This window comes from Nerophis lumbriciformis, linkage group LG04 (genome assembly GCF_033978685.3).
Source record: "Nerophis lumbriciformis linkage group LG04, RoL_Nlum_v2.1, whole genome shotgun sequence".
NCBI classification, from domain to species: Eukaryota; Metazoa; Chordata; class Actinopteri; order Syngnathiformes; family Syngnathidae; genus Nerophis; species Nerophis lumbriciformis.
In genome coordinates this window covers 35,047,471-35,072,500 of record NC_084551.2, presented here as the reverse complement: position 1 = coordinate 35,072,500, position 25,030 = coordinate 35,047,471, and the positions used below count along the sequence as shown (strand labels likewise).

General features: G+C 41.3%; 1 protein-coding gene across 1 annotated transcript in view; it reads left to right on the top strand.

The window, feature by feature from the left end:
* Positions 1 to 25,030, top strand: part of lars2 (leucyl-tRNA synthetase 2, mitochondrial) — a 130,902-nt gene that overhangs the window by 50,896 nt on the left and 54,976 nt on the right. Inside the window, exons 8-12 of the mRNA XM_061953501.1 lie at positions 3,494 to 3,601; positions 8,496 to 8,655; positions 10,536 to 10,640; positions 10,940 to 11,055; positions 11,142 to 11,425. Of these exons, the coding sequence (XP_061809485.1) occupies positions 3,494 to 3,601; positions 8,496 to 8,655; positions 10,536 to 10,640; positions 10,940 to 11,055; positions 11,142 to 11,425 (773 nt within the window). The remainder of the gene's footprint in view (positions 1 to 3,493; positions 3,602 to 8,495; positions 8,656 to 10,535; positions 10,641 to 10,939; positions 11,056 to 11,141; positions 11,426 to 25,030) is intronic.

The following is a 25,030-nucleotide window of genomic DNA, read 5'->3' as shown; positions in this document are numbered from 1 at the left end:
GGATCAATGGAAGGAATCCTTCGAAGATCTACTCAATCCCACCTACACGTCTTCCGATGATGGAGCAGTGCCTGGGGACTCTGTAGTGGATTCTCTTATTTCTGGGGCTGAGATTACAGAGGTAATTAGGAAGCTCCTCCGTGGCAGGGCCACAAGGGTGGTTGAGATCCCTCTGGAGTTTCTTAAAGGGGAACTGCACTCATGCATTTATTCAGTTCTAAAGCATTGTAACAGACTGAATCAATAGTCATTTGATTAGGGATGTCCCGATCCGATATTTAGATCGGATCGTCTGCCGATATTTGCCAAAAATTGCGTATCGGCAAGGCATGGGAAAATGCCGATCCAGATCCAGTTTTAAAAAAAAAACTCCGGTCCGTGTTTTCCAACGCACTGATTTAAATAATACATTCCACTTATCTGCTGCTCCGTAATTTCCGTTCCGCATTTTCCAGCACACCTTCAACACATCCACAGGTCTGTGAATTCTCACGCAGTTGCTTTTAGCTGCTGGCATTACACGACAGGCTATTCTCACTCTTTCCTGTGTCTCCCTCTCACAGACAGCAAGTGCACCTTCTTACACACGTCACATACTGTCACGACATACGTCACATACTGTCACGTCATACGTCACATACGTATACGTCCTCCCCGAGCAGAGAGGTAGCAGCATGGCTAACGTTAGCTGTGATGCTAGCGCAGCTGTGCGAGCAACGCTCCCTCTACGGTGCTCGCCTGTGCAATTGCGCACTGTTTAAGCGTCCTCTGCGCATAGCAAATCAATGCCACGCACAAAATCTAATAAAAAAATAAGCGCATAACAATTTTCGACACACGGACACGACAGAGAAAACAGTTTTCGTCATCATTGTTCAAATATTGTGACGTCTGTCGAGACGCTTATCTCCATTCGGTGCCACACGCCCACACCATCAAAATGCTGAGGCAAATATTTCCACATCAACACCGTATGAAAAAATTAGTGATTTTTTTAGTTGTGATTTCCTTCTCTGCTTGAAAGTTTAAAAGGAGCATATATTAATGCAGTATGAAGAAGAATGTTTTAATGTAGACATGAAAGCCTTGAAATAAAATTTTGAAAATCAAGACTACATTTCCTGCAAATGGGTGCATTTCTACCCTGTATTTTAACTTTAGATTTATTCTCATATCAAACTCTTTTGGCTGTCTTTTTGACACTTACTTCCGACGCCCCCCTCCACACCCTGGATTATAAATAATGTAAATAATTCAATGTGATTATCTTGTGTGATGACTGTATTATGATGATAGTATATATCTGATAGTATACATCTGTATCATGAATCAATTTAAGTGGACCCCGACTTAAACAAGTTGAAAAACTTATTGGGGTGTTACTATTTAGTGGTCAATTGTACGGAATATGTACTTCACTGTGCAACCTACTAATAAAAGTCTCAATCAATCAATCAATCAAAACACATAGAATCATCATACTGCTGTGATTATATGCATCAAGTGTTCATTCAAGGCTAAGGCAAAATATCGAGATATATATTGTGTATCGCAATATGGCCTTAAAATATCGCAATATTAAAAAAAGGCCATATCGCCCAGCCCTAGTTCAATGATGCCATTTCTGTTTGTCATGTATAATTTTGTCTATTTTGTGTTTATCCTTGAATAAACAGGTCAGTTTCTTATTACCAACCATTGTGTATTATTCAAACTCCCCTAATTCAGCTGGCTAGTTGTTATCAAGAGTACTAAAACCCTTTTCAACATGATTCTGACAACTAACTAAATAACTTTAAACTTTAATACATGCTCGGATAGGCCAGTATCGGTCAGTATCGGTATCGGTCAGTATTGGTATCGGATCGGAAATGCAAAAACAATATCGGTATCGGATCGGAAGTGCAAAAACCTGGATCGGGACATCCCTACATTTGATACAGGAGTTATCCAAGTTTTTTTGTGTTATAATTTCACCGTTGTGGTCATGAAATCCTTTCGGCGCTGTTCAATTGTAGGAAGACCTAGTGTTGATTTACCCTCAAAATGGTGACTCCTCAACAAATCCTGGGGCGCGAATCATCTTGATGTTTTCCGTACTGCCGGTGGTGGCCATATTGAACACTTGTAAAGCATGAAATAAATACTCAAACTTATGTACAACACATGTGTTCAAGCTAGATTTTCTATTGTTTTTCATTTTTGAAATATTGAGTGATAATTTTGGCATATTATTTTTGGATCACCCAGTATAATGTAGTAACAGACACGTTCATAACAATATGTAATATGTTCAATATTTACCGTATTTTGATTATTTAATCAATGGCCGCACATTGATTTCCGTTTCCAAGCAGCGCACGTCCGACTTCCAGTGTGTTCCTACTTCCGGATACAAAACGCTTGTGTGTGTTCTAATCATGGCAGACTTGGTAACAAACTAGGAAGACCACTATTTTTAGACTAATGAGGTTTTACAACCTTATCTTTTTCAACCGGAATGAACGGAGGATTAACTGCTGCTTCTAGAAGTGATCACGAAGAAGAGGGGGAAATGTTGGAGCATACAGAAGCCGATAGAGTGAGGTGAAAGTCACTCGAAGCTGCAAATGTGGAACTTGGAGACAAGCTATTTCGACATAAATGGCGTACTTGCCACAAATAAATCAGAAATAACTGCCCGGCCATTTGGACCAAAGAGAACAACTGTCCATTGAGTAATTCACACTTTATATTGATCATGATACATGCAGCACGTCGTGTGTGTATCATAACAGACAGCATAGCTAGTTGTGTACAAACAAAACATGAAATATGGGCTAATACTTTACAGATACTGTAATATGATTGTCAATGTTTTTCAATCAGTACAGATTGGGGTCTTATTGCAGTATTGTGCATTACAAACTCAAACGCGTTTCATGCTGACTTAGAAGCTATCTTATCGTTCGCCGTAGTTAGCTTTTACGGCTAATACTGAAGCATGCCGATGTGTTACAGGTAAACAGGTGAAAGCATTTTTGTTTTTTAATTTCTCTGAGACTCACACACAATAGTGCTACAATCTTGGAGACAGTCCTTTATGTTTACAGTTCTGTGGCAAATTATGTATTGTTTTAGTGAGGAAAGTAATCGTTCTTTTGTGTCATTTTTGGTGATATTTGCTCCTTTTCTCTTCTGTGATGCAAGTGATAGCTATAGTCGCTGTGTGTTTTGGACCAGCTTGCAGAGTGTTTCTGTGTAATAGATTTATGACATATCGCAAAGAAAATTGAGAAGTATAAGAACAGCTGCGACTCTGGTTGATAAGCATAGCTTCCATTTAGCCATACAGAATAACTATGTGTTTGATGGCTTGTATTTCACAAGCCAAAGTCAGTTCATGTGAAGGAGAGTAAAGGTTTTTCAGGTTTTTCAAAGTCATTGTGACCAAATCTCTCTTGAACACAAACTTCCATCTAATTAAGTGTTTTTGTTTTTTCGGCCCCTCCAGCCTCTCCTGGACGCCTTGTCTGACCTTCCAGAGTGGTACGGGGTCAAAGCCATGCAGGCGAACTGGATTGGAGAATGTTCCGGTTGCTATTTTGATTTCAAACTCAAGGTGGGTCTGGGCTTGTTATTTATTCATTCATCATTCTTGCTTTCTTTGGAACTCTTGACCTTCTTTTACTAAGGGCTTCTCTGCGGCCCCCTCCCCTCCTCAGTCTTAGTGATGAAACACAGTGCCCCTCCTCAGCCACTGTGTTTCATCTCTTTCTACCCTTGGATTGTGTTTTGCCTCGATCAAAGTATTTCTATCCAGAATACAAAAGAAACGTGTGTAAGTACCACATGTTTGCTGGAGTTTGAGTTTTCAATCAGATTAAACAGAAACAGCAGCCTTAATGATCGCAAAACAATCCCTTTTGTAATATTTTCAAGCAGAAAGTGTGCTCTTGCTTTCTTTCGTACCTTCCTCAAAACAGTCAAGCTGTCTTAAATCAGTCCTAAACGATGGATGTTGGATTTAATTGAATAATAGCTTGTCTTGCTATGCTACCATAAATGTGTTGTGATGGGAACTTTAAACTGACTAATTGGTTGAAGCTTGGCATTAGCATATTATATATATATATTTAGGTGAGATACTAATTAGCTTAGATGATCCAGTGATTTAAACTAACTTTCAGATAATATTATATAAAAACAATAAAGGATGAGGGATCAGACAAAGAGCAGCTCGAAGACTTCTATGTGAATGAAACAACAAAGACTCAGATTTCCCTCGCCCGGACGCGGGTCACCGGGGCCCCCCTCTGGAGCCAGGCCCGGAGTTGTGGCACGATGGCGAGCGCCTGTCCCCATGGGGCCCGGCCGGGCACAGCCAGAAGAGGCAACGTGGGTCACCCCTCCAAAGGGCTCACCACTCATGGGAGGGGCCATAGAGGTCGGGTGCATTGTGAGCTGGGCGGAGCCGAAGGCAGGGCACTTGGCGGTCCGATCCTCGGCTACATAAGCTAGCTCTTGGGACGTGGAACGTCACCTTGCTGGGGGGGAAGGAGCCTGAGCTAGTACGCGAGGTAGAGAAGTTCCGGCTAGATATAGTCGGACTCACCTCGACGCACAGCAAGGGCTCTGGAACCAGTTCTCTCGAGAGGGGTTGGACTCTCTTCCACACTGGCGTTGCACGCAGTGAGAGTGGACGAGCTGGGGTAGCAATTCTTGTTGCCCCCCGGCTCAAAGTCTGCATGTTGGAGTTCAACCCGGTGGACGAGACGGTAGCCTCCCTCCGCCTTCGGGTTGGGGGACGGGTCCTGACTGTTGTTTGTGCTTACGCACCAAACAGCAGTTCAGAGTACCCACCTTTTTTGGATGCACTCGAGGGAGTACTGGAAAGTGCTCCCCCGGGTGATTCCCTTGTACTACTGGGTGACTTCAATGCTCATGTTGGCAACGACAGTGAAACCTGGAGAGGCGTGATTGGGAAGAATGGCCGCCCGGATCTGAACCCGAGTGGTGTTTTGTTATTGGACTTTTGTGCTCGTCACAGATTGTCCATAACGAACACCATGTTCAAACATAAGGGTGTCCATATGTGCACTTGGCACCAGGACACCCTAGGCCGCAGTTTCATGATCGACTTTGTGGTTGTGTCATCGGATTTGCGGCCTCATGTTTTGGACACTCGGGTGAAGAGAGGGGCGGAGCTTTCTACCGATCACCACCTGGTGGTGAGTTTGCTGCGATTGTGGGGGAGGATGCCGGACAGACCTGGCAGGCTCAAACGTATTGTGAGGGTCTGCTGGGAACGTCTGGCAGAGTCTCCTGTCAGAGAGAGTTTCAATTCCCACCTCCGGAAGAACTTTGAACATGTCACGAGGGAGGTGCTGGACATTGAATCCGAGTGGACCATGTTCCGCACCTCTATTGTCGAGGCGGCTGATTGGAGCTGTGGCCGCAAGGTAGTTGGTGCCTGTTGTGGCGGTAATGCTAGAACCCGTTGGTGGACACCGGCAGTGAGGGATGCCGTCAAGCTGAAGAAAGAGTCCTATCGGTACCGACAGGCCAAGCGGTGTGCAGCTTCAGCGGTCGCGGAGGCAAAAACTCGGACATGGGAGGAGTTCGGGGAAGCCATGGAAAACGACTTTTGGACAGCTTCGAAGCGATTCTGGACCACCATCCGCCGCCTCAGGAAGGTGAAGCAGTGCACTGTCAACACCGTGGATGGTGTTCTGCTGACCTCGACTGCGGATGTTGTGGATCGGTGGAGGGAATACTTCGAAGACCTCCTCAATCCCACCAACACGTCTTCCTATGAGGAAGCAGTGCCTGGGGAATCTGTGGTGGGTTCTCCTATTTCTGGGGATGAGGTTGCTGAGGTAGTTAAAAAGCTCCTCGGTGGCAAGGCCCCGGGGGTGGATGAGACCCGCCCGGAGTTCCTTAAGGCTCTGGATGCTGTGGGGCTGTCTTGGTTGACAAGACTCTGCAGCATCGCGTGGACATCCGGGGCGGTACCTCTGGATTGGCAGACCGGGGTGGTGGTTCCTCTCTTTAAGAAGGGGAACCGGAGGGTGTGTTCCAACTATCGTGGGATCACACTCCTCAGCCTTCCCGGTAAGGTTTATTCAGGTGTACTGGAGAGGAGGCTACGCCGGATAGTCGAACCTCGGATTTAGGACGAACAGTGTGGTTTTCGTCCTGGTCGTGGAACTGTGGACCAGCTCTATACTCTCGGCAGGGTCCTTGAGGGTGCATGGGAGTCTGCCCAACCAGTCTACATGTGCTTTGTGGACTTGGAGAAGGCATTTGACCGTGGCCCTCGGGAGGTCCTGTGGGGAGTGCTCAGAGAGTATGGGGTATCGGACTGTCTGATTGTGGCGGTCCGCTCCCTGTACGATCAGTGTCAGAGCTTGGTCCGCATTGCCGGCAGTAAGTCGGACACGTTTCCAGTGAGGGTTGGACTCCACCAAGGCTGCCCTTTGTCACCGATTCTGTTCATAACTTTTATGGACAGAATTTCTAGGCGCAGTCAAGGCGTTGGGGCGATCCGGTTTGTTGGCTACAGGATTAAGTCTCTGCTTTTTGCAGATGATGTGGTCCTGATGGCTTCATCTGGCCAGGATCTTCAGCTCTCACTGGATCGGTTCGCAGCCGAGTGTGAAGCGACTGGGATGAGAATCAGCACCTCCAAGTCCGAGTCCATGGTTCTCGCCCGAAAAAGGGTGGAGTGCCATCTTCGGGTTGGGGAGGAGACCCTACCCCAAGTGGAGGAGTTCAAGTACCTAGGAGTCTTGTTCACGAGTGGGGGAAGAGTGGATCGTGAGATCGACAGGCGGATCGGTGCGGCATCTTCAGTAATGCGGACGCTGTATCGATCCGTTGTGGTGAAGAAGGAGCTGAGCCGGAAGGCAAAGCTCTCAATTTACCGGTCGATCTACGTTCCCATCCTCACCTACGGTCATGAGCTTTGGGTTATGACCGAAAGGACAAGATCACGGGTACAAGCGGCCGAAATGAGTTTCTTCCGCCGGGTGGCGGGGCTCTCCCTTAGAGATAGGGTGAGAAGCTATGCCATCCGGGGGGAGCTCAAAGTAAAGCCGCTGCTCCTCCACATCGAGAGGAGCCAGATGAGGTGGTTCGGGCATCTGGTCAGGATGCCACCCGAACGCCTCCCTAGGGAGGTGTTTAGGGCACATCCAACCGGTAGGAGGCCACGGGGAAGACCCAGGACACGTTGGGAAGACTATGTCTCCCGGCTGGCCTGGGAACGCCTCGGGATCCCCCGGGGAAGAGCTGGACGAAGTGGCTGGGGAAAGGAAAGTCTGGGCTTCCCTGCTTAGGCTGCTGCCCCCGCGACCCGACCTCGGATAAGCGGAAGAAGATGGATGGAAAAACAATAAAATAGAATTTAGTACAAACAACTACAGCAGTTTTATGAAGTAATGTAATAATAATGTACAGTAATTACGTTGGAGAGTGGACTTCTACGTTATCTCCTTCAAACACACAATCAACAGCTTTTCCATATTTTCAGAGATAAATGTCCACCGTTAATTATTATTATTTTATCATTCTTGGCTGTGCATTAGGCTCATTTGGCTTCAGTATGGCGCAAACTAGCAGTGATATGCTCGAATTGCTTCACCATCATAGCCAAGAGACAGATTTTCTCTCAATTCACTCTTCAGTTAGGGCACTCTGAAGTTGAGATGATACCACTGTACTTCGTTATTATTTAATTTATTTAATGAAAGTAACTAAATAAATAATAATAAAAGGCAATGTTTATTTTAAATTTAATTTGCATGTTTTTCATTCTCTAAGTACCAGTGTGGTTACCTTTTTTAAAGTACCGATTTGGTAGTGGTATCGATTACAATGTAAATGATACCCGTACCTAGTTGTCACGGCAGGTCGTAATGGTATTTTTTTAATATGGAACATTTGTCTAGCACATCTAATAATAATCTCACAGTATTAGTAATACAACTTTTACAAAGTATAAACATGGGTAAAAGATGCAGTATAATAAGAATGATTTATCAGTAATAAAAATGGAGAGGTGGTCCGATATGAGTTTTGCTTTTTCTACTCCTGTTAAGACATTGAATCGTGCAAATGTAATCATTTGATTTTCCTTATTCAACTTGTTAACAAGTCCTAAACAAACAAACCATACCATACTATTTTAATGTGAAAATTATATTTATTGGATAGTTACCTGCTAGTAATCCTTTCAAACAAAATTATTCCAGCTGTTTACACTAAAGCTAAGCCGTTTTATGTTTTGGATTTTGTTCCCTTTTCTATACCGTGTGCAACACACTTCCCATGTGTTTTTAAAAACAAAACTTAAAAATGTAATTGACACTAACAGTAAGGGGAAAAAATAGTGAACTTAGACAATATTGGACATTTGGTATTATTGTCCTACAACTTCACGTCATTTATTTACTAAATTCGATTGTTCACACAGATGCTGAAATTCTCTAATGATCTGGTCCCTCATCTCTTAGGTGAGTGGGAAAGAGACAGGGGAGATTCTGTCAGCCTACAGCTCCTCTCCAGAAGCGGTGTTTGGTGCAGCGTACCTTGCCATCCTGCCCTCCCACAGACTCTTGCATGGGAGCAGTTCAGTCCGCTCTGAGCTAGAGAAAGCTTTCCAGCCAGGCAGAGGTGTGCAGCAATTCAAACTCAACCAAACTTTTTTTTAGGTTTTTGCCTCATGTAAATGTGTATTATTTTTGCATCTGGTGTGCTGAATTTTTCAGCAACATATTTTAAATAGATTATTTTTTTTTCTAAACTGATAATGTACACTGCTTAACACTTAACATTTATTAGACCTACACTTTAAAAAGGTGTATACCACAGTGCTCCAGAATTAAACAGCCTGGGGAATTAGCAAAACAATTGTTGTACTTTTTACAATGTACTGTTTTACAAAAATACTAAACGCACATCATTACAGGTATGTATTATTATTACTACAATATACAGTAGGCTATATATACTATGTATACAGTACGGTGGTACCTCAACTTACGACCTTAATTAGTTCCACGACTGAGCTTGTAACTCAAAACACACAAATCAGCCCTGCCCATTAAAATAAATTGAAATCAGAAACACTGTAATTTTAACATGTAACATGCCTTTTAAAAGGAAAACGTTTTAGATAAAAAATATTGTATGAAAAACAATACACTAAAATGTACTACAACCAACTACAATCATTTTAGGAAATAGTGTAGTTTGGGATGGGTACTGCTCATATTTGAACCGAAACGGTACCAATTCCCATTACCTGCCAATATCCGGTAATGTTGTGTGTGTTAATAAATATTGTTTTTGACAATATAATAAATGTTTTTGTTGCAAGATTTAAAAATTAGCTGATTATGATAACTGCTCTCCAATTGTTATATGTTGTTTTATTATCACATTTCTGAGTCTCATTAGAAAGTATGACATTAGGTTTCAATTACAGTTGCAAGTCCAAGATGTTGGACGGCAGTAGTGTATAGTTTATTGAGTGTTTTTTTGTTTTTGGTGCCCCCTATAAAGTGCTAGCTGTTTAATTGTAGCATGTATCTTAGTTGTAACTTTTAATGACTAATTTGAAAGTGTTAAAAGCGCCATGTAAAATAGCTAATGGTAATCAGTAGCATGCCAATAGCAGAGCCAATGTATATTAGCATCAAGCTAGCATTTTTTAGAAAAGTGGGGCCTTACTTTACTTACATTGGACCCTTTTTTGAATAAATGTTGCTCTCAGTGCACCTGGAGTGATCGCCAAGTACAGAAGGGCGACGAGCTCAGTCGGCCACCGGGCGTGACGTCATGCCTAACCCAGGAACCGTAACATGGCACCATTGGATTTTACTTGAATCAGTGCCCAGTAGGATTGGCGGGATTAGCTCGGTGCCAAAAAAGTACCAGATTCGGCACCCATCCCTAATTGTAATGATATTATTCAACATTTACCTTGGGAAACAGACTTTTGTAGGTGTCCCCCACAGGCTGCTCCTCCGTCATGTAACAATAGGAATAGTTATTGTTCGTTATGTTGCACACGAATGTCTTTGGGTGACAGACTGGAGGTCAGGGTTGACAGCAAGCATTGTCTGTGTAACAAGGGCCAATGCTCAATTGTCCAGTTTGTAGAGCCAGGTGACAGAACAAACTGACACGTGTCAAACACAGCATCAGTAGCTTCTCCATATTGTCGTAGATACGGTAAATGTCTGCTGTTTGGACGTTTGTAGCTGCATGCTATGGATGCTGGCTCCAGCTTTGTGTGATGCAGACTCTTATCCAGTCTTTTTAATGTATAATCGATTAGAACACTCTAAATTATGCCAGAAATCATCAGGATTCTTCAGAATGGCAGGGGTATGAAAATCTTAAACAACTAACTGTACTGTATTCTATAGTTAGTATTTACTTGGATGTAAAACTGTATGTTAACTGGGATTCCCTTAAGATTATCTTGGGAGTAAAAGTGTTGATGAGCCATCAGGGGAAAACACAGCATGCTTTGTTTCGATTTACAGACTCGCTGACAGTAGTCACCGCTGTCAACCTGTTCACCGGCCTGGAGGTTCCTCTAGTTATATCTCACAAGGAGGCCTTTGATGGATATCTAGACACCATTGTTGGTAAGTATATTTAATTGTTGATTAACCAAAAACGACAAACAGATTATTTCCCACTTTCCCCCTCTGTTAATGAAACGTTGGCTTGTTTGTCTCACAGTGAGCAATGATAGACTCTAAGGGATTGCTAACAATTAGTCGCATCACAGCAAAGACTTAACACGAAGCACAGAGCTTGTCAGGCATCCTCAAGAGAACTGTGCAGTGCGTGTTTGCATGCGTGTGTGTAGGTGCGTGTGTGTGTGTGTGTGTGTCTTGAGTGTTTTTTATGTTTTATGTTCATGCTGTACTTGTGCTACCAGGCACACCAGACTCCAGTGACGAGCATCTGTCTGTGGCAAAGTCGTTAAAATTAAGGTGGACCAGAGTTCTGCAAAACCATGAAGATGGAACACAAACTCTAAAAAACTCTGATCAGGTGAAAGCAATCACAGAGAATACCTCAGAATCCTATTTAAATGTACACCAAGTTTTAGCTTTAATATTTTTTTTCATTCATTACAGTTCTCAGGACTGACCAGACAGCAGGCGTTTGACTTCATTACTCAAAAAGCCAGAGAGCTGAAGGTGGGTGGCCACCTGACAAGTCCAAAACTTAGGGATTGGCTGATATCAAGGCAGCGTTACTGGGGCACGCCCATTCCTGTGGTGCATTGTGGGTCCTGTGGTCCAGTTGCTGTCCCTGAGGAGGACTTACCAGTGACCCTGCCAGAGCTGCCGGCTCTCACAGGAAAGGGGGTATCACCTTTGGCTGCCGCCCATGATTGGGTCAGTTGCAAATGTCCGAGGTGAGATCATTTTAGCCATTTATGTACTCACTGTGGTAAAGTCCTGCTGGATGATGGTTTGAATTTCGAGGCATAATTTTAGGGTGTTGGATTTTCCTGTGTAAGTCCTGCAGTTTTAGAACAAGTTTTGTTTCTCACCGTTGCACACGCACGCACGCACGAACGCATAGAGGAACACACTAATGATATGATGATGGCTTGGTTGTTTATATGAAAAAATGTAACAACCTGGTCTACTTGTCAGCTGTAACCCATTAGCTGAGCTCAACAAAAACATGTTAACGTAATGTGTTTTAGTGCAACACAGAGGTCACAAGTTCTATCTGCTGCAAGCCAGACACTCCAAAATTGCTGCAAATTAAAATGAAGTGAGGGGGTTCTTTTTGCAAGGACAGCGAATTGTTCAAATTCATGTAAATAACTGAATTTTTTTCAAACACATTTACCCACCCATCGGGATCAATTATAATTGAAACCATCCCTTCGGGCGTCGCCATCATACCACTTTCATAAACTACACAGTCAATATTTTAGATAGCATTTGAAATCCTAAGCTATTTTTATTTTATTTTTTATTTTAAAGACAACATATATTTTTTTCTCATTGTGCTTCTTGCTGTTTTCCCAATTTTTGCTGGTGTTTTTTTTTGTGTTTGTCTTCTGTAAGGTGCCTAGGGTCAATGACAAACAAGTCACGGGCCACAGACGGCCACAGTGGCGGCATTTTTGGCACTCCTACTGTAGAAGCTAACTGTTCATGGCCGCTATAGTCTTAGTACCGTAGCATATTTGTTCATCCTATGGTCACATATGAGACACGAGTCACATGGTTTTCTTACGTCATCGCCGGAAGTAGTAAAATCAGTCGTTCACCTGGCGGGTTTTTCCCGTGTGATAAAGAAGGGATAGACGGGGAAGTCCTTCTTTAGCTGCCGCCTTTTTTTTATCATATATTACTGCCTTTGCACATGTCAATGTATACTTTTGTATACACAATAATTCAACACAAAATCCAGGAAAGGTTCAAACCCAGGGAGAGTTCATATGACCTCAGAGGTGCAGCTGTCTTTCAGAAAGCAAACATAAAAAATAGCTTAAAAAGTAGATGTGTTTCTGTCAGGGGGGTCCATCTGTGGAACAGCTTGGATGATTCCTTAAAACGTTCCAGTTCCATTCACACATTTAAAAAAAAAACCTTTAAAACCAATGTCTTACAAAAATATTTCACTCTTGAATCAACACCAGTAGTTAATCAATGTTAATTACAAAACTAAATACGGTACATAAATAATAATGAAAGTATAAGTGTTTGTTTATAGTTTATTATTGGTACTAATGTTTAACTAACACGTGTACAGGGATATTTCACATGTCTTTACTGTGTATATATTTGAACAGTGTTTATGTTGTGTACAAAGTGTATTTATGATATGTTGTGTAAAGGAAATTTCATATTTCTAGGAATCTCACCTTGTATTTGTACTTGTTTTTGGGTTAGGCCAGGGGTCGGCAACCCGCGGCTCCGGAGCCGCGTGCGGCTCTTTGATCACTCTGATGCGGCTCAGCTGCATACTTGCCGACCTGCCCGATTTTCCCGGGAGACTTCCGGATTTCAGTGCCACTCGCAGAAAACTCCCGGGATTAAAATTCCCCGATTTTCACCCTTACAATAATAATAAGGGCGTGCCATGATGGTACAGCATTTAGCGCCCTCTACAATCTGTATAAACAGCGTGCCAGCTCAGCCTCTTGTTATATGCATCTTCTGCTTGCACACGTAAGTGACAGCAAGGCATACTTGGTCAACAGCCACACAGGTTACACTGACGGTGGACCCCCCCCCCCCCCCCCCCCCTCTCTGTGCGTCGGTTGAGGTGGGCGGGGTTTGGTAGCGGGGGTGTATAATGTAGCCCGGAAGAGTTCGGGCTGCATGGGATTCTGGGTATTTGTTCTGTTGTGTTTATGTTGTGTTACGGTGCAAATGTTCTCCCGAAATGTGTTTGTCATTCTTGTTTGGTGTGGGTTTCACTGTGTGGCGCATTATTAGTAAGAGTGTTAAAGTTTTTTATACCGCCACCGTCAGTGTAACCTGTGTGGTTGTTTACCAAGTATGCCTTGCTGTCACGCTGGTTGTAGTGGGCGCTAAATGCTGTACCATTACAGCACGTTCAAGAGAACAGTTGCCCTGAAATTCGTAGTTTGCCGGAAAAATCGGGAGGGTTGACAAGTATGACGCTGTCAAGCGCCATTCATATAAAACCCACGGGCCGCACTAACATTCAATTTTCATATTAAGGTGTGGGCCACGTGTCTGAGACCCTTGGTTTATACATAGCACAAAGCAAAAAAAAAACTTTGTATGCAGTGTTATTTCATTTTAAATTTCAAAAGATTTGTGTGGCTCCCATTGTTTTCTTTAATTTGTGAAACTGGTCAAAATGGCTCTTTGACTGGTAAAGGTTGCCGACTCCTGGGTTAGGCGAACTAAGTGCTCAACTTCAGCCTAAACCCTTTCGGTCTGTAACATTGTCAATTTATGAATGTACAACTGTTTGTTTATGTAAAACTGTTTGTTTATTTCGTTGACCACTGACCGAAGAAATAATAAACTAACTAACTAACAAAATCCATACTTTGGAGCAATGTTCACAGACTATCATTTAGCTTGTTAGCTTCCCGTCGCAGGCGAGCGATGATGGTTGAGGGAAGAGTTGTTGGATGTTGGATGCTGGAAAATGTCAGATGCATTGCAACAGTCCGCCTTAATGCATTGTTGCAGCTTGATGATTTTTGTGCTCGTCATGCAAGGCGCATTGCAGACAAGAACCCCCGAGCACAGCGAGATGTGAGGCTGAATAGAGAGAGGCAGAGGCATGCGGGCGTGTTCAAGGGTTAAAATGTGTGTCTGTTGGCGGGTCTGTGGGTCACTTAAATATTTTTTTTTTCTAATATTTTTGCGATGAACCAGTAGGGTCCCAAAGATCGACTGCTCGATCACAATCGACGGGTTGGCGACCCCACAGGTGTACACATTGAAACATGAAATATTTACACTGTCATATGTGTTAATTCACAAATTTAACAAAAGACAGTGCCTTTGATGTGGCAGACAGTAACCTACCAGTATTGTTATTGAGAGCAGTCTTTGTCCTCCTCCTTCTCCTGTGTGTTAAAACCGCTTAAGTCTGGGTTTTTTTTACGCCTTTCTGGGCCGCTAGTGGTGGTGGATTTCGGTTCCCTGCAGCGGCGGCTTCCGTTTTCGATGCCAAATGGATCGTCTTCGGTTTTGGGTCTGTGTTGTGTCTCCTTCAAGATAAAGGTGGACAGTTTCATTAGTCTGATGTGACGAGGGAAAATTTATTGGCGGCATGTGAAGCTTGTGAACCCAGAAAAATCCATTAACAGGGATGGAACGATGAAGGGTCTTAATAACAGCTATAAAACTCTCGACGGTTAGTATTACTTTTCAAAATGAAAATTACAGAAAAACTGTGACTGATAGACACACTTTTGATAAACTCACAGAAGGACAGGCAGTAGCTTAAATATGAATACAAGAGACATTAATTTACTTTCTCATTAAGAAACACAATATCCCACCCACAATGTTTAATGTAAGACATGTTATGTCTTATTTTATTGAAATTAAGATATTGCAGATGTCTAGCCCTTGATTTGGTGTAGCACCCAACCATGTTGTAGCTCTATGTTTAAAATACATTCACCATTATGCTAAAGTATAGAATTAATAGAACATATATACTAAGATTCATTTTCAGTGTTTCATTAATCATTAGGTTTTCCGAGGGGAATGAGGAAAGTTCTACCATGCATTGTAGCTGTCAACATTTTTTATAATTGCTGCTACCTTTTCAAACCCCACGGCAGTGCTTCGCACTTGCACTCTTGAAGTCTTTTTAAGTAAGATCAAGACTCTCTTGGCCTTGCTGACGTGCTCGTCATGCAGCCCCTGAATCACCATCACCTCATTGACTGGAATCACATTATCTGATGAGTGGCTCCGCACAAATGTGTGATGTTGCAAATGGAAAGCAGAAAGGATAGAGGATGTGTTACTTGGTTTTGATGGAACACTGCAGATGGGATGTTGATTGCAGAATGTGAACAGAATAAGCTTGTAGGTGTACAAGCTTCCTTAGGACAGTGTTTTTCAACCTTTTTTGAGCCCAGGCACATTTTTTGCGTTGAATAAATGCGGAGGCACACCACCAGTAGAAATCATTAAAAAACGAAACTCCGTTGACAGTAAAAAGTCGTTGTCGCAATTGTTGGATGTGACTTTAAACCATAACCAAGCTTGCATCACTGTAGCCCTTGTCTCAAAGTAGGTGTACTGTCACCTCCTGTCACATCACGCTGTGACTTTTTGAGTTTTTTAGTGTTTTCCTGTGTGTAGTGTTTTAGTTCTTGTCTTGCGCTCCTATTTTGGTGACTTTTTCAGTTTTTTTGGTATTTTCCTGTAGCAGTTTCATGTCTTCCTTTGAGCGATATTTCCCGCATCTACTTTGTTTTAGCAATCAAGAATATTTCAGTTGTTTTTATCCTTCTTTGTGGGGACATTGTTGATTGTCATGTCATGTTGGGATGTACATTATCTTTACTCCACAGTAAGTCTTTGCTGTTGTCCAGCATTCCGGTTGTGTGTACTTTGTAGCCAGTTCAGTTTTAGTTTAGTTCTGCATAGCCTTCCCTAAGCTTCAATGCCTTTTTTAGGGGCAATCACCTTTTGTTTATTTTTGGTTTAAGCATTAGACCGACTGCCACCTACTGATATGGAAGAGTATTACACTGCCGAGCTCGAGGCAGCACCGACACTCAACAACAACACATAATTTGCAGACTATAATTACTGGTTTGCAAAACATATTTTTAACCCAAATAGGTAAAACTACATAATCTCCCACGGCACACCAGACTGTATTTCACAGCACACTAGTTGAAAAACACTGCCTTAGGAGATACGCAGTGACAAAATGAGAACTCAGGGGCACGAGGGCACAGCACTTCAAATGGTAGCCATTTAATTGTGTGATTGTTATTATGCTCTTGTTTCTTATGCAGTGTTGTTTGTAATGAAGGGTGTCTATGATAAAAAGCATTGATTATAATGGCGGTGATTACAAGCTACTTTTGCACATGTGTGTTCTTGCATAGATGCACTGACATACACGTGTATCATCTCAATGTAGGGGAGAATGGGGTTAGTTGTCACACTTTTTACTCTAGTGTTATAGGGCTCATCATCAAAACAGCTTCTGATAATCATTCTTACGTTAAATTAAGCTTAAGGTTTTGGCTTGAAATCTGTGTTACTCTCATTTTTTTAGGCGTTAGGTAGGTCGAGAGTTCAAACCCCGGCCGAGTCATACCAAAGACTATTAAAATGGGACCCGTTACCTCCCTGCTTGGCACTCAGCATCAAGGATTGGAATTGGGGGTTAAATCACCAAAATGATTCCCGGGCGCGGCCACCGCTGCTGCTCACTGCTCCCCGTCACCTCCCAGGGGGTGAGGGTGATGGGTCAAATGCAGAGGATAATCTCACCACACCTGGTGTGTGTGTGACAATCATTGGTACTTTAACATTACTTTTTTTTTTTTTTTTTTTGGAAACAAAGACATACCGGTAATTAAACATTAAATGCTCCGAAGCAACCAACTCAATCATGATGATGATTTTCCCACTGGAGAGTTTAGGGTTAAATATTGTTTTCATTACAACCAATAGTAGTACCAAATCAGTACTTTAAAATGATGCCAGTGCTTAAACTAATGATTTGAATGCTTTACTTGATAATTGATAACAAAGTCATACATTTTAAAATAAGAAGTCCACTGTTGTGTCGGATTTCCGGTTAAGCATGGACGGTGCAGGGCGATCACTTTATCCAATGGCCAGACTCACAGATTCGATGATCCAAGAAGAGCGACGGACTATGTGGACAAAAACATAAAAAATGGGAGTTGCGGCAGATTCGATCTAAGAGGCATGCTAGCTGGCCGCCGCCATTTTGGAGCTAGAGGACTGTAAATCCCAGAAGCGTAAAATATCTTACCTTTTTTATCAATAGTGTTCTACCTTATTCAGATGGTATAGTTCTTGTGTTCTGTCAAAATGACTACTGAGTATTTTTTTGTATTATCTTATTGACTATTTTACCGGTTGTATATTGGTCTTCTTTATATATTTTTGCACATTCGATTGAAGAAATTGGTTTTGATAGTAAGCTGTAATTAAAGAGCCTTTTTTCATCTTATTCAAACATATACCTTAGCGCACATTATTTTCTAACTAGATTTCACTGTTTTGTTTGTCAGTGCAGAACAGGTGCAATGGTTGTTTTTTGTGGGGAGGAGATGTTTAGAGGGATGCTTCTCCAAGAGTTTTGGAGTGGGGGCAACAGTTTTGTTTTTCTTTTCTTTGCATCAGTCAAACTTATGATTTTTAGTCTTACAAAAGACTTGTATTTTTGTATACTGTAGATTTGATGTTTGCATTTTTTTGCGATGACCCTAATTTAACAGCGACGTCTTACCAGTTTAATTGCAAAGGGCTTAATAATCCTATAAATCAAAGTGAGATATTACAAAACCCAAAACCAGTGAAGTTGGCACGTTGTGTAAATGGTAAATAAAAACAGAATACAATGATTTGCAAGTCCTTTTCTACCTATATTCAATTGAACACACTGCAAGACAAGATTATTAATGTTAAACTTTATTTTATTTTTTTGCAAATAATCATCAACTTAGAATTTAATGGCAGCAACACATTGCAAAAAAGTTGGCACTGGGACATGTTCACCACTGTGTTACATGGCCTTTCCTTTTAACAACACTGAGTAAACGTTTGGGAACTGAGGCGACCACTTTTTGAAGCTTTTCAGGTGGAATTCTTTCCCTTTCTTGCTTGATGTACAGCTTAAGTTGTTCAACAGTCCAGGGTCTCCGTTGTCATACTTTATGCTTCATAATGCGCCACACATTTTCAATGGGAGATAGGTCTGGACTACAGGCAGGCCAGTCTAGTACTCGCACTCTTTTACTACGAAGCCACGCTGTTGTAACACGTGCAGAATGTGGCTTGGCATTGTCTTGCTGAAATAAACAGGGGCGTCCATGAAAAAGACGTTGCTTGGATGGCAACATATGTTGCTCCAAAACCAGTATGTACCTTTCAGCATTATAGGTGCCTTCACAGATGTGTAAGTTACCCATGTCTTGGGCACTACTACACCCCCATACCATCACAGATGCTGGATTTTGAACTCTGCGCCAATAACAGTCCGGATGGTTCTTTTCCTCTTTGTTTCGGAGGACATGACGTCCACAGTTTCCAAAAACAATTTGAAATGTGGACTCGTCAGACCACAGAACACTTTTCCACTTTGCATCAGTCCATCGTACATGAGCTGGGGCCCAAAGAAGCCGGCGGCGTTTCTGGGTGTTGTTGATAAATGGCTTTCGTTTTGCTTTGTACCTTACAGATGTAGCGACGAATCTTAGTTACTGAAAGTGGTTTTCTGAAGTGTTCCTGAGCCCATGTGGTGATATCCTTTACACACTGATGTTGGTTATTGATGCAGTACCACCTGAGGGATAGAAGGTCACGGGCATTCAATGTTAGTTTTCGGCCCTGCCGCTTACATGCAGTGATTTCTCCAGATTCTCTGAACCTTTTGATGATATTACGGACCGTAGATGGTGAAATCCCTAAATTCCTTGCAATAGCTCATTGAGAAATGTTGTTCTTAAACTGTTTGACAATTTGCTCACGCATTTGTTCACAAAGTGGTGACCCTCGCCCCATCCTTGTTTGTGAATGACTGAGCATTTCATGGAAGCTGCTTTTATACCCAATCATGGCACCCAACTGTTCCCAATTAGCCTGTTCATTTGTGGGATGTTCGAAATAAGTGTACTCAGTCTTTTTTGCCGCTTGTGCCAGCTTTTTTAAAACATGTTGCAGGCATCAAATTCCAAATGAGCTAATAGTTGCAAAAAATAACAAAGTTTACCAGTTCGAACGTTAAGTATCTTGTCTTTGCAGTTTATTCAATTGAATATAGGTTGAAAAGGATTTGCAAATCATTGTGTTCTGTTTTTATTTACAATTTACACAACGTGCCAACTTCACTGGTTTTGTGTTTTGTATTTGAATCATGGGATCGGTGCCAACAGTCTCCAGCTATTTTATACATATGTTTTGGCTCTGCCGATCCCTGTGCAATTATTGGACAGAAATTTGTAATACTTTGTCTTTGGTAATTGGCGAAAGGATCGAACCGAATCCTCTAAGTGGATTGTTCGGGGTACCCCCTCTGTCATCTTCTCTCAGCAAATCCAAAGATAATCTGGTGGCATTCACTAATTGTTTAGCTTGAAGACTTATTGTGCTTAACTAGAAGTCTACAGCCCCCACCTACCAAGATATTATTTATTTCCTTAAATTGGAAAAGGCGTTTCAGAGAATTTGGCAGTACATCCAATCGACCTCACAACCGCAGACCACGTGTAACCACACCAGCCCAAGACCTCCATATCCAGCAAGTGCACCGCCATGATCGTCTGAGACCAGCCACTCGGACAGCTGCTGCAACAATTGGTTTGCATAACCAAAGAATTTCTGCACAAACTGTGAGAAATCCGTCTTAGGGAAGCTTATCTGCATACTCGTCGCCCTCATCGGGGTCTGGACTTGACTGTAGTTTGTCGTCGTAACCGACTTGAGTGGGCATATGCTCACAGTCAATGACGTCTGGCACATTGGATAGATCTTATCTTCACGGATGAATCCCAGTTTTCACTGTTCATGGCAGATGGCAGACGGCGTGTGTGGCGTGTAGTTTTTAGTGCTTCCATATTGAGTCACGGGGTGAACATGCAAACTCCACACAGAAAGATCCCAGGCCCGGACCTTCATATTGTGAGGCACATGCACTAACCCCTGTGCGACCGTGCAGCCTAACAGTATCATAATGAGTTTTCTGTGTGTGACAACCAACCCCAAAGAGAATATGATGACCAGACCCAAATTGAACGACCGTGTTGAACAAATTAGCAAGTTAATAATGATTCAAACTCTAGTTTTTACTTCACAGCTTTTAGGGGAACATTTGTTTTGTTGAACTGTAAACCTGTTGTGTAAAAGCCATAAAGACAAATAACGTATTTTTCGAAGTATAAGTCGCTCCGGAGTATAAGTCGCACCGGCCGAAAATGCATAATAAAGAAGGAAACAAAACATATATAAGTCGCACTGGAGTATAAGTCGCATTTTTGGGGGAAATTTATTTGATAAAACCCAACACCAAGAATAGACATTTGAAAGGCAATTTAAAATAAATAAAGAATAGTGAACAACAGGCTGAATAAGTGTACGTTATATGAGGCATAAATAACCAACTGAGAACGTGCCTGGTATGTTAACGTAACATATTATGGTAAGACTCATTCAAATAACTATAACATATAGAACATGCTATACGTTTACCAAACAATCTGTCAATCCTAATCGCTAAATCCCATGAAATCTTATACGTCTAGTCTCTTACGTGAATGAGCTAAATAATATTATTTGATATTTTACGGTAATGTGTTAATAATTTCAAAGTAAGTATAAGTATAAGTATAAGTCGCACCCCCGGCCAAACTATGAAAAAAACTGCGACTTATATTCCGAAAAATACGGTACTAAGAAACTGTGTATCTTTCATTCATTGTCATTTAAAACCATCCATCCATCCATCCATCCATTCTCTACCGCTTATTCCCTTCGGAGTCGTGGGGGGCGCTGGAGCCTATCTCAGCTACAATCGGGCGCAAGGGGGGTACACCCTGGACAAGTCGCCACCTCATCGCAGGGCCAACACAGATAGACAGACAACATTCACACTCACATTCACACACTAGGGCCAATTTAGTGTTGCCAATCAACCTATCCCCAGGTGCATGTCTTTGGAGGTGGGAGGAAGCCGGAGTACCCGGAGGGAACCCACGCAGTCACGGGGAGAACATGCACCAATAAAAGAAAAAAAAATAACATTTTTTTTTTTTTGTTGCTATTTTGCTAATAAGAGCTGATAAAATCCCCGCAGACTGACCAATCACTTGTCTGAAAATGACATCATCCTTCATTGACAATACTGTGGTGATCCACATGACTTAATAAAGTTATAAACGAATAAAATTAATATCCCGCTTCGTAGAAATTCATGTTTTACATCTTCAATGTTTGGCCTGGTTAGGCTAGAAAAGAAGAAATTCTGAATCATTTTAACTTAAATCGTAGTACAGTCTTCCTACAGTTTACCTGCAAGCGTTCACGTTGGCGTAGCAAATGGATTTGCAAAATTTAAGTTTAGATGCTTGTTATTCATCGTCTTCATATTTAATTAAATTATTGTGCCGGCATATAAAGTAAGACAAACAAACGGTTCTTTTTATTTGACTATTAAACTGTCGTCTTCCGTCGTCCTTTGTTGACATGAGGATCCCTTCCTGAATTAAAGTAATCACCGTTGCACCGTACAGATTAAAACAATGGCCCAATCAGAGGCAGATGGCACAAGTCATCAGATTGTTTTCACATGCTTCCACAAAGCCACCAAAATTCCTCCCATCAGAGGTGATTGATGGCTGCAATCGCGAACACTCCGTTATCGCCTCACTCCCCGTCTATCCTCCGTTGTTAAGTGTCGGTTGGAAATTTGTTCCCTTCACTCGTCGAGCATGTCCAATTAAAGTTTGAGTGGGACGCAGAAGAACACGCTGATGAGAGCTGAGCGGCTGAGATGGAGTTTCATCTGTCCTTGAGGAAGTTATATCCTGTCTGCTCTACACGACGTCAAATCTCTGCAGTGTTGTGAAATGGTTTGCCAACTGAACCCTGCCTCAGCTTGGCATGGCTGCAGCAGGAGTTGGTGGTGTTGTGGAAATTCCCTGGTAAAGACAGGCCACATACAGTAGTGAAGTGAAGTGAATTATATTTATATAGTGCTTTTCTCTAGTGACTCAAAGCGCTTTACATAGTGAAACCCAATATCTAAGTTACATTCAAACCAGTGTGGGTGGCACTGGGAGCAGGTGGGTAAAGTGTCTTGCCCAAGGACACAACAGCCGTGACTAGGATGGCGGAAGCGAGGATCGAACCTGGAACCCTCAAGTTGCTGGCATGGCCGCTCTACCAACCGAGCTATACCGGTAGTATAGTTGACACTGTTACAGGCCTGGAATGGAACAGATGGAGCATCACCATCCATAAAGGTCTCTGCCTCATCTGTTTTAGAACCTTTGGACTCTTGGTTCTTTTATTTGAAATACTTTAAAACACTGGTACAAATGACTGATTCTATTTTTTTAAATGCCCATTTGTCATCTGCATGTCAACACAATCGATTCCTGGCAAATTATTGAAAGTGTGTTGTCCTAAATCTAGCCTTGTTGTTCAAATTTAGACCGCTAAATATGCTTTTAGCAAGCCCTACTTGGAAATAGACATGTGACGTTCGTGAAGGACTCGAGTCTTTCGTAAGACTCTTTGATTTGATTTTGATTCGCAGTTGCGAGCTATTCATTTGGGAGCCTTTGTTTGAATTCAAATTGCCCACGCTGTCTTCATATGTGCTCCAAATGATTGGATTGTAGTCACACCGACTAAAAAAAACAAAATTATCCAAATGTTTAAAAAAATATATCATAGCAACATTTGAATGCACTTTTCTGATTCATTGTTTTATGGATTTTTAAAAGGGAACTTATGATGAATTTAGTCTTTTTTGACTTATTAATGTTGTTACAAGGTTGGATGCTCCTGTTAAGCAACGCCAAATTGTCAAATCATAAGGTTGGTGCTATAGATGTCCGATAAAATGCTTTAAAATGTAATATCGAAAATTATCGGTATCGTTTTTGTTTACCGGTAGTTTTTTTATTAAATCAACATAAAAAACACAAGATACACTTACAATTAGTACACCAACCCCCAAAACCTCCCTCCCCCATTTACACTCATTTACACAAAAGGGTTGTTTCTTTCTGTTATTAATATTCTGGTTCCTACATTATATATCAATATATATCAATACAGTCTGCAAGGGATACAGTCCGTAAGCACACATGATTGTGTGTGCTGCTGGTCCACTAATAGTACTAACCTTTAACAGTTAATTTTACTCGTTTTCATTCATTACTAGTTTCTATGTAACTGTTTTTATATTGTTTTACTTTCTTTTTTTATTCAAGAAAATGTTTTTACGGTAATTTATTTATCTTATTTTATTTTAATAATTTTTAAAAAAAAGGACCTTATCTTCACCATACCTGGTTGTCCAAATTAGGCATAATAATGTGTTAATTCCACGACTGGGTTGAAAATGATTTGCAAATCATTATATTCCGTTTATATTTACATCTAACACAATTTCCCAACTCATATGGAAACAGGGTTTGTAATTGGAGTAATTGTAACCTTATTATTTTCAGTACTTACTAATAATTGTATTAAAATTGACAACCATAAATCATGAAGAATTTAATACAATGTCAAAAGCTTTCTTTTATGTTCTAACATAATTCTAGATTATGGCAGGCTATATCTAATATGTAAAATAATTGTAAACTTTTCTTTGAGTGCAAAAAGAAAAGCCCATTTGTAGAGATATCCGATAATATCGGCCTGCTGATATTATCGGCCGATAAATGCTTTAAAATGTAATATCGGAAATTAACGGGATCGTTTTTTTTTTTTTATTATCGGTTTATTTTTTTATTTTTTTTGTATTAAATCAACATAAAAAACACAAGATACACTTACAATTAATACACCAACCCAAAAAACCTTCCTCCCCCATTTACACTCATTCACACTCATTCACACAAAAGGGTTGTTTCTTTCTGTTATTAATATTCTGGTTCCTACATTATATATCAATATATATCAATACAGTCTGCAGGGATACAGTCCGTAAGCACACATGATTGTGCGTGCTGCTGGTCCACTAATAGTACTAACCTTTAACAGTTAATTTTACTAAGTTCCATTAATTACTAGTTTCTATGTAACTGTTTTTATATCATTTTACTTTCTTTTTTATTCAAAATTTTTTTTTAAATGTATTTATCTTATTTTATTTATTTTATTTTTTTTAAAAGTACCTTATCTTCACCATACCTGGTTGTCCAAATTAGGCATAATCTTGTGTTAATTCCACGGCTGTATATATCGGTTGATATCGGTATCGGTAATTAAGGGTTTGGTCAATATTGTAATATCGGATATCGGCAAAAAGCCATTATCGGACATCCCTACCCATTTGTTTAATGCGCCTTTTATTTGATTCCCAATCTTTTAAAATTGTTATTTGGGTGCAATAAGAAACATGTTTGATCATAAGTTTTATCATAAAATGTTCTCTTAAAATGAAGCCAATAACGACATTTTTTGTGGTGCTCTTTATTTTGAAAAGTATCGAACAGTATTGAAATACACAGCAATATACATTTTTGGTACCAAAATATTGGTGTCGGGACAACTCTAGGTGGGACGGATGTGCAAACTTTACTACATAGTCGCTTAGGTGCCCG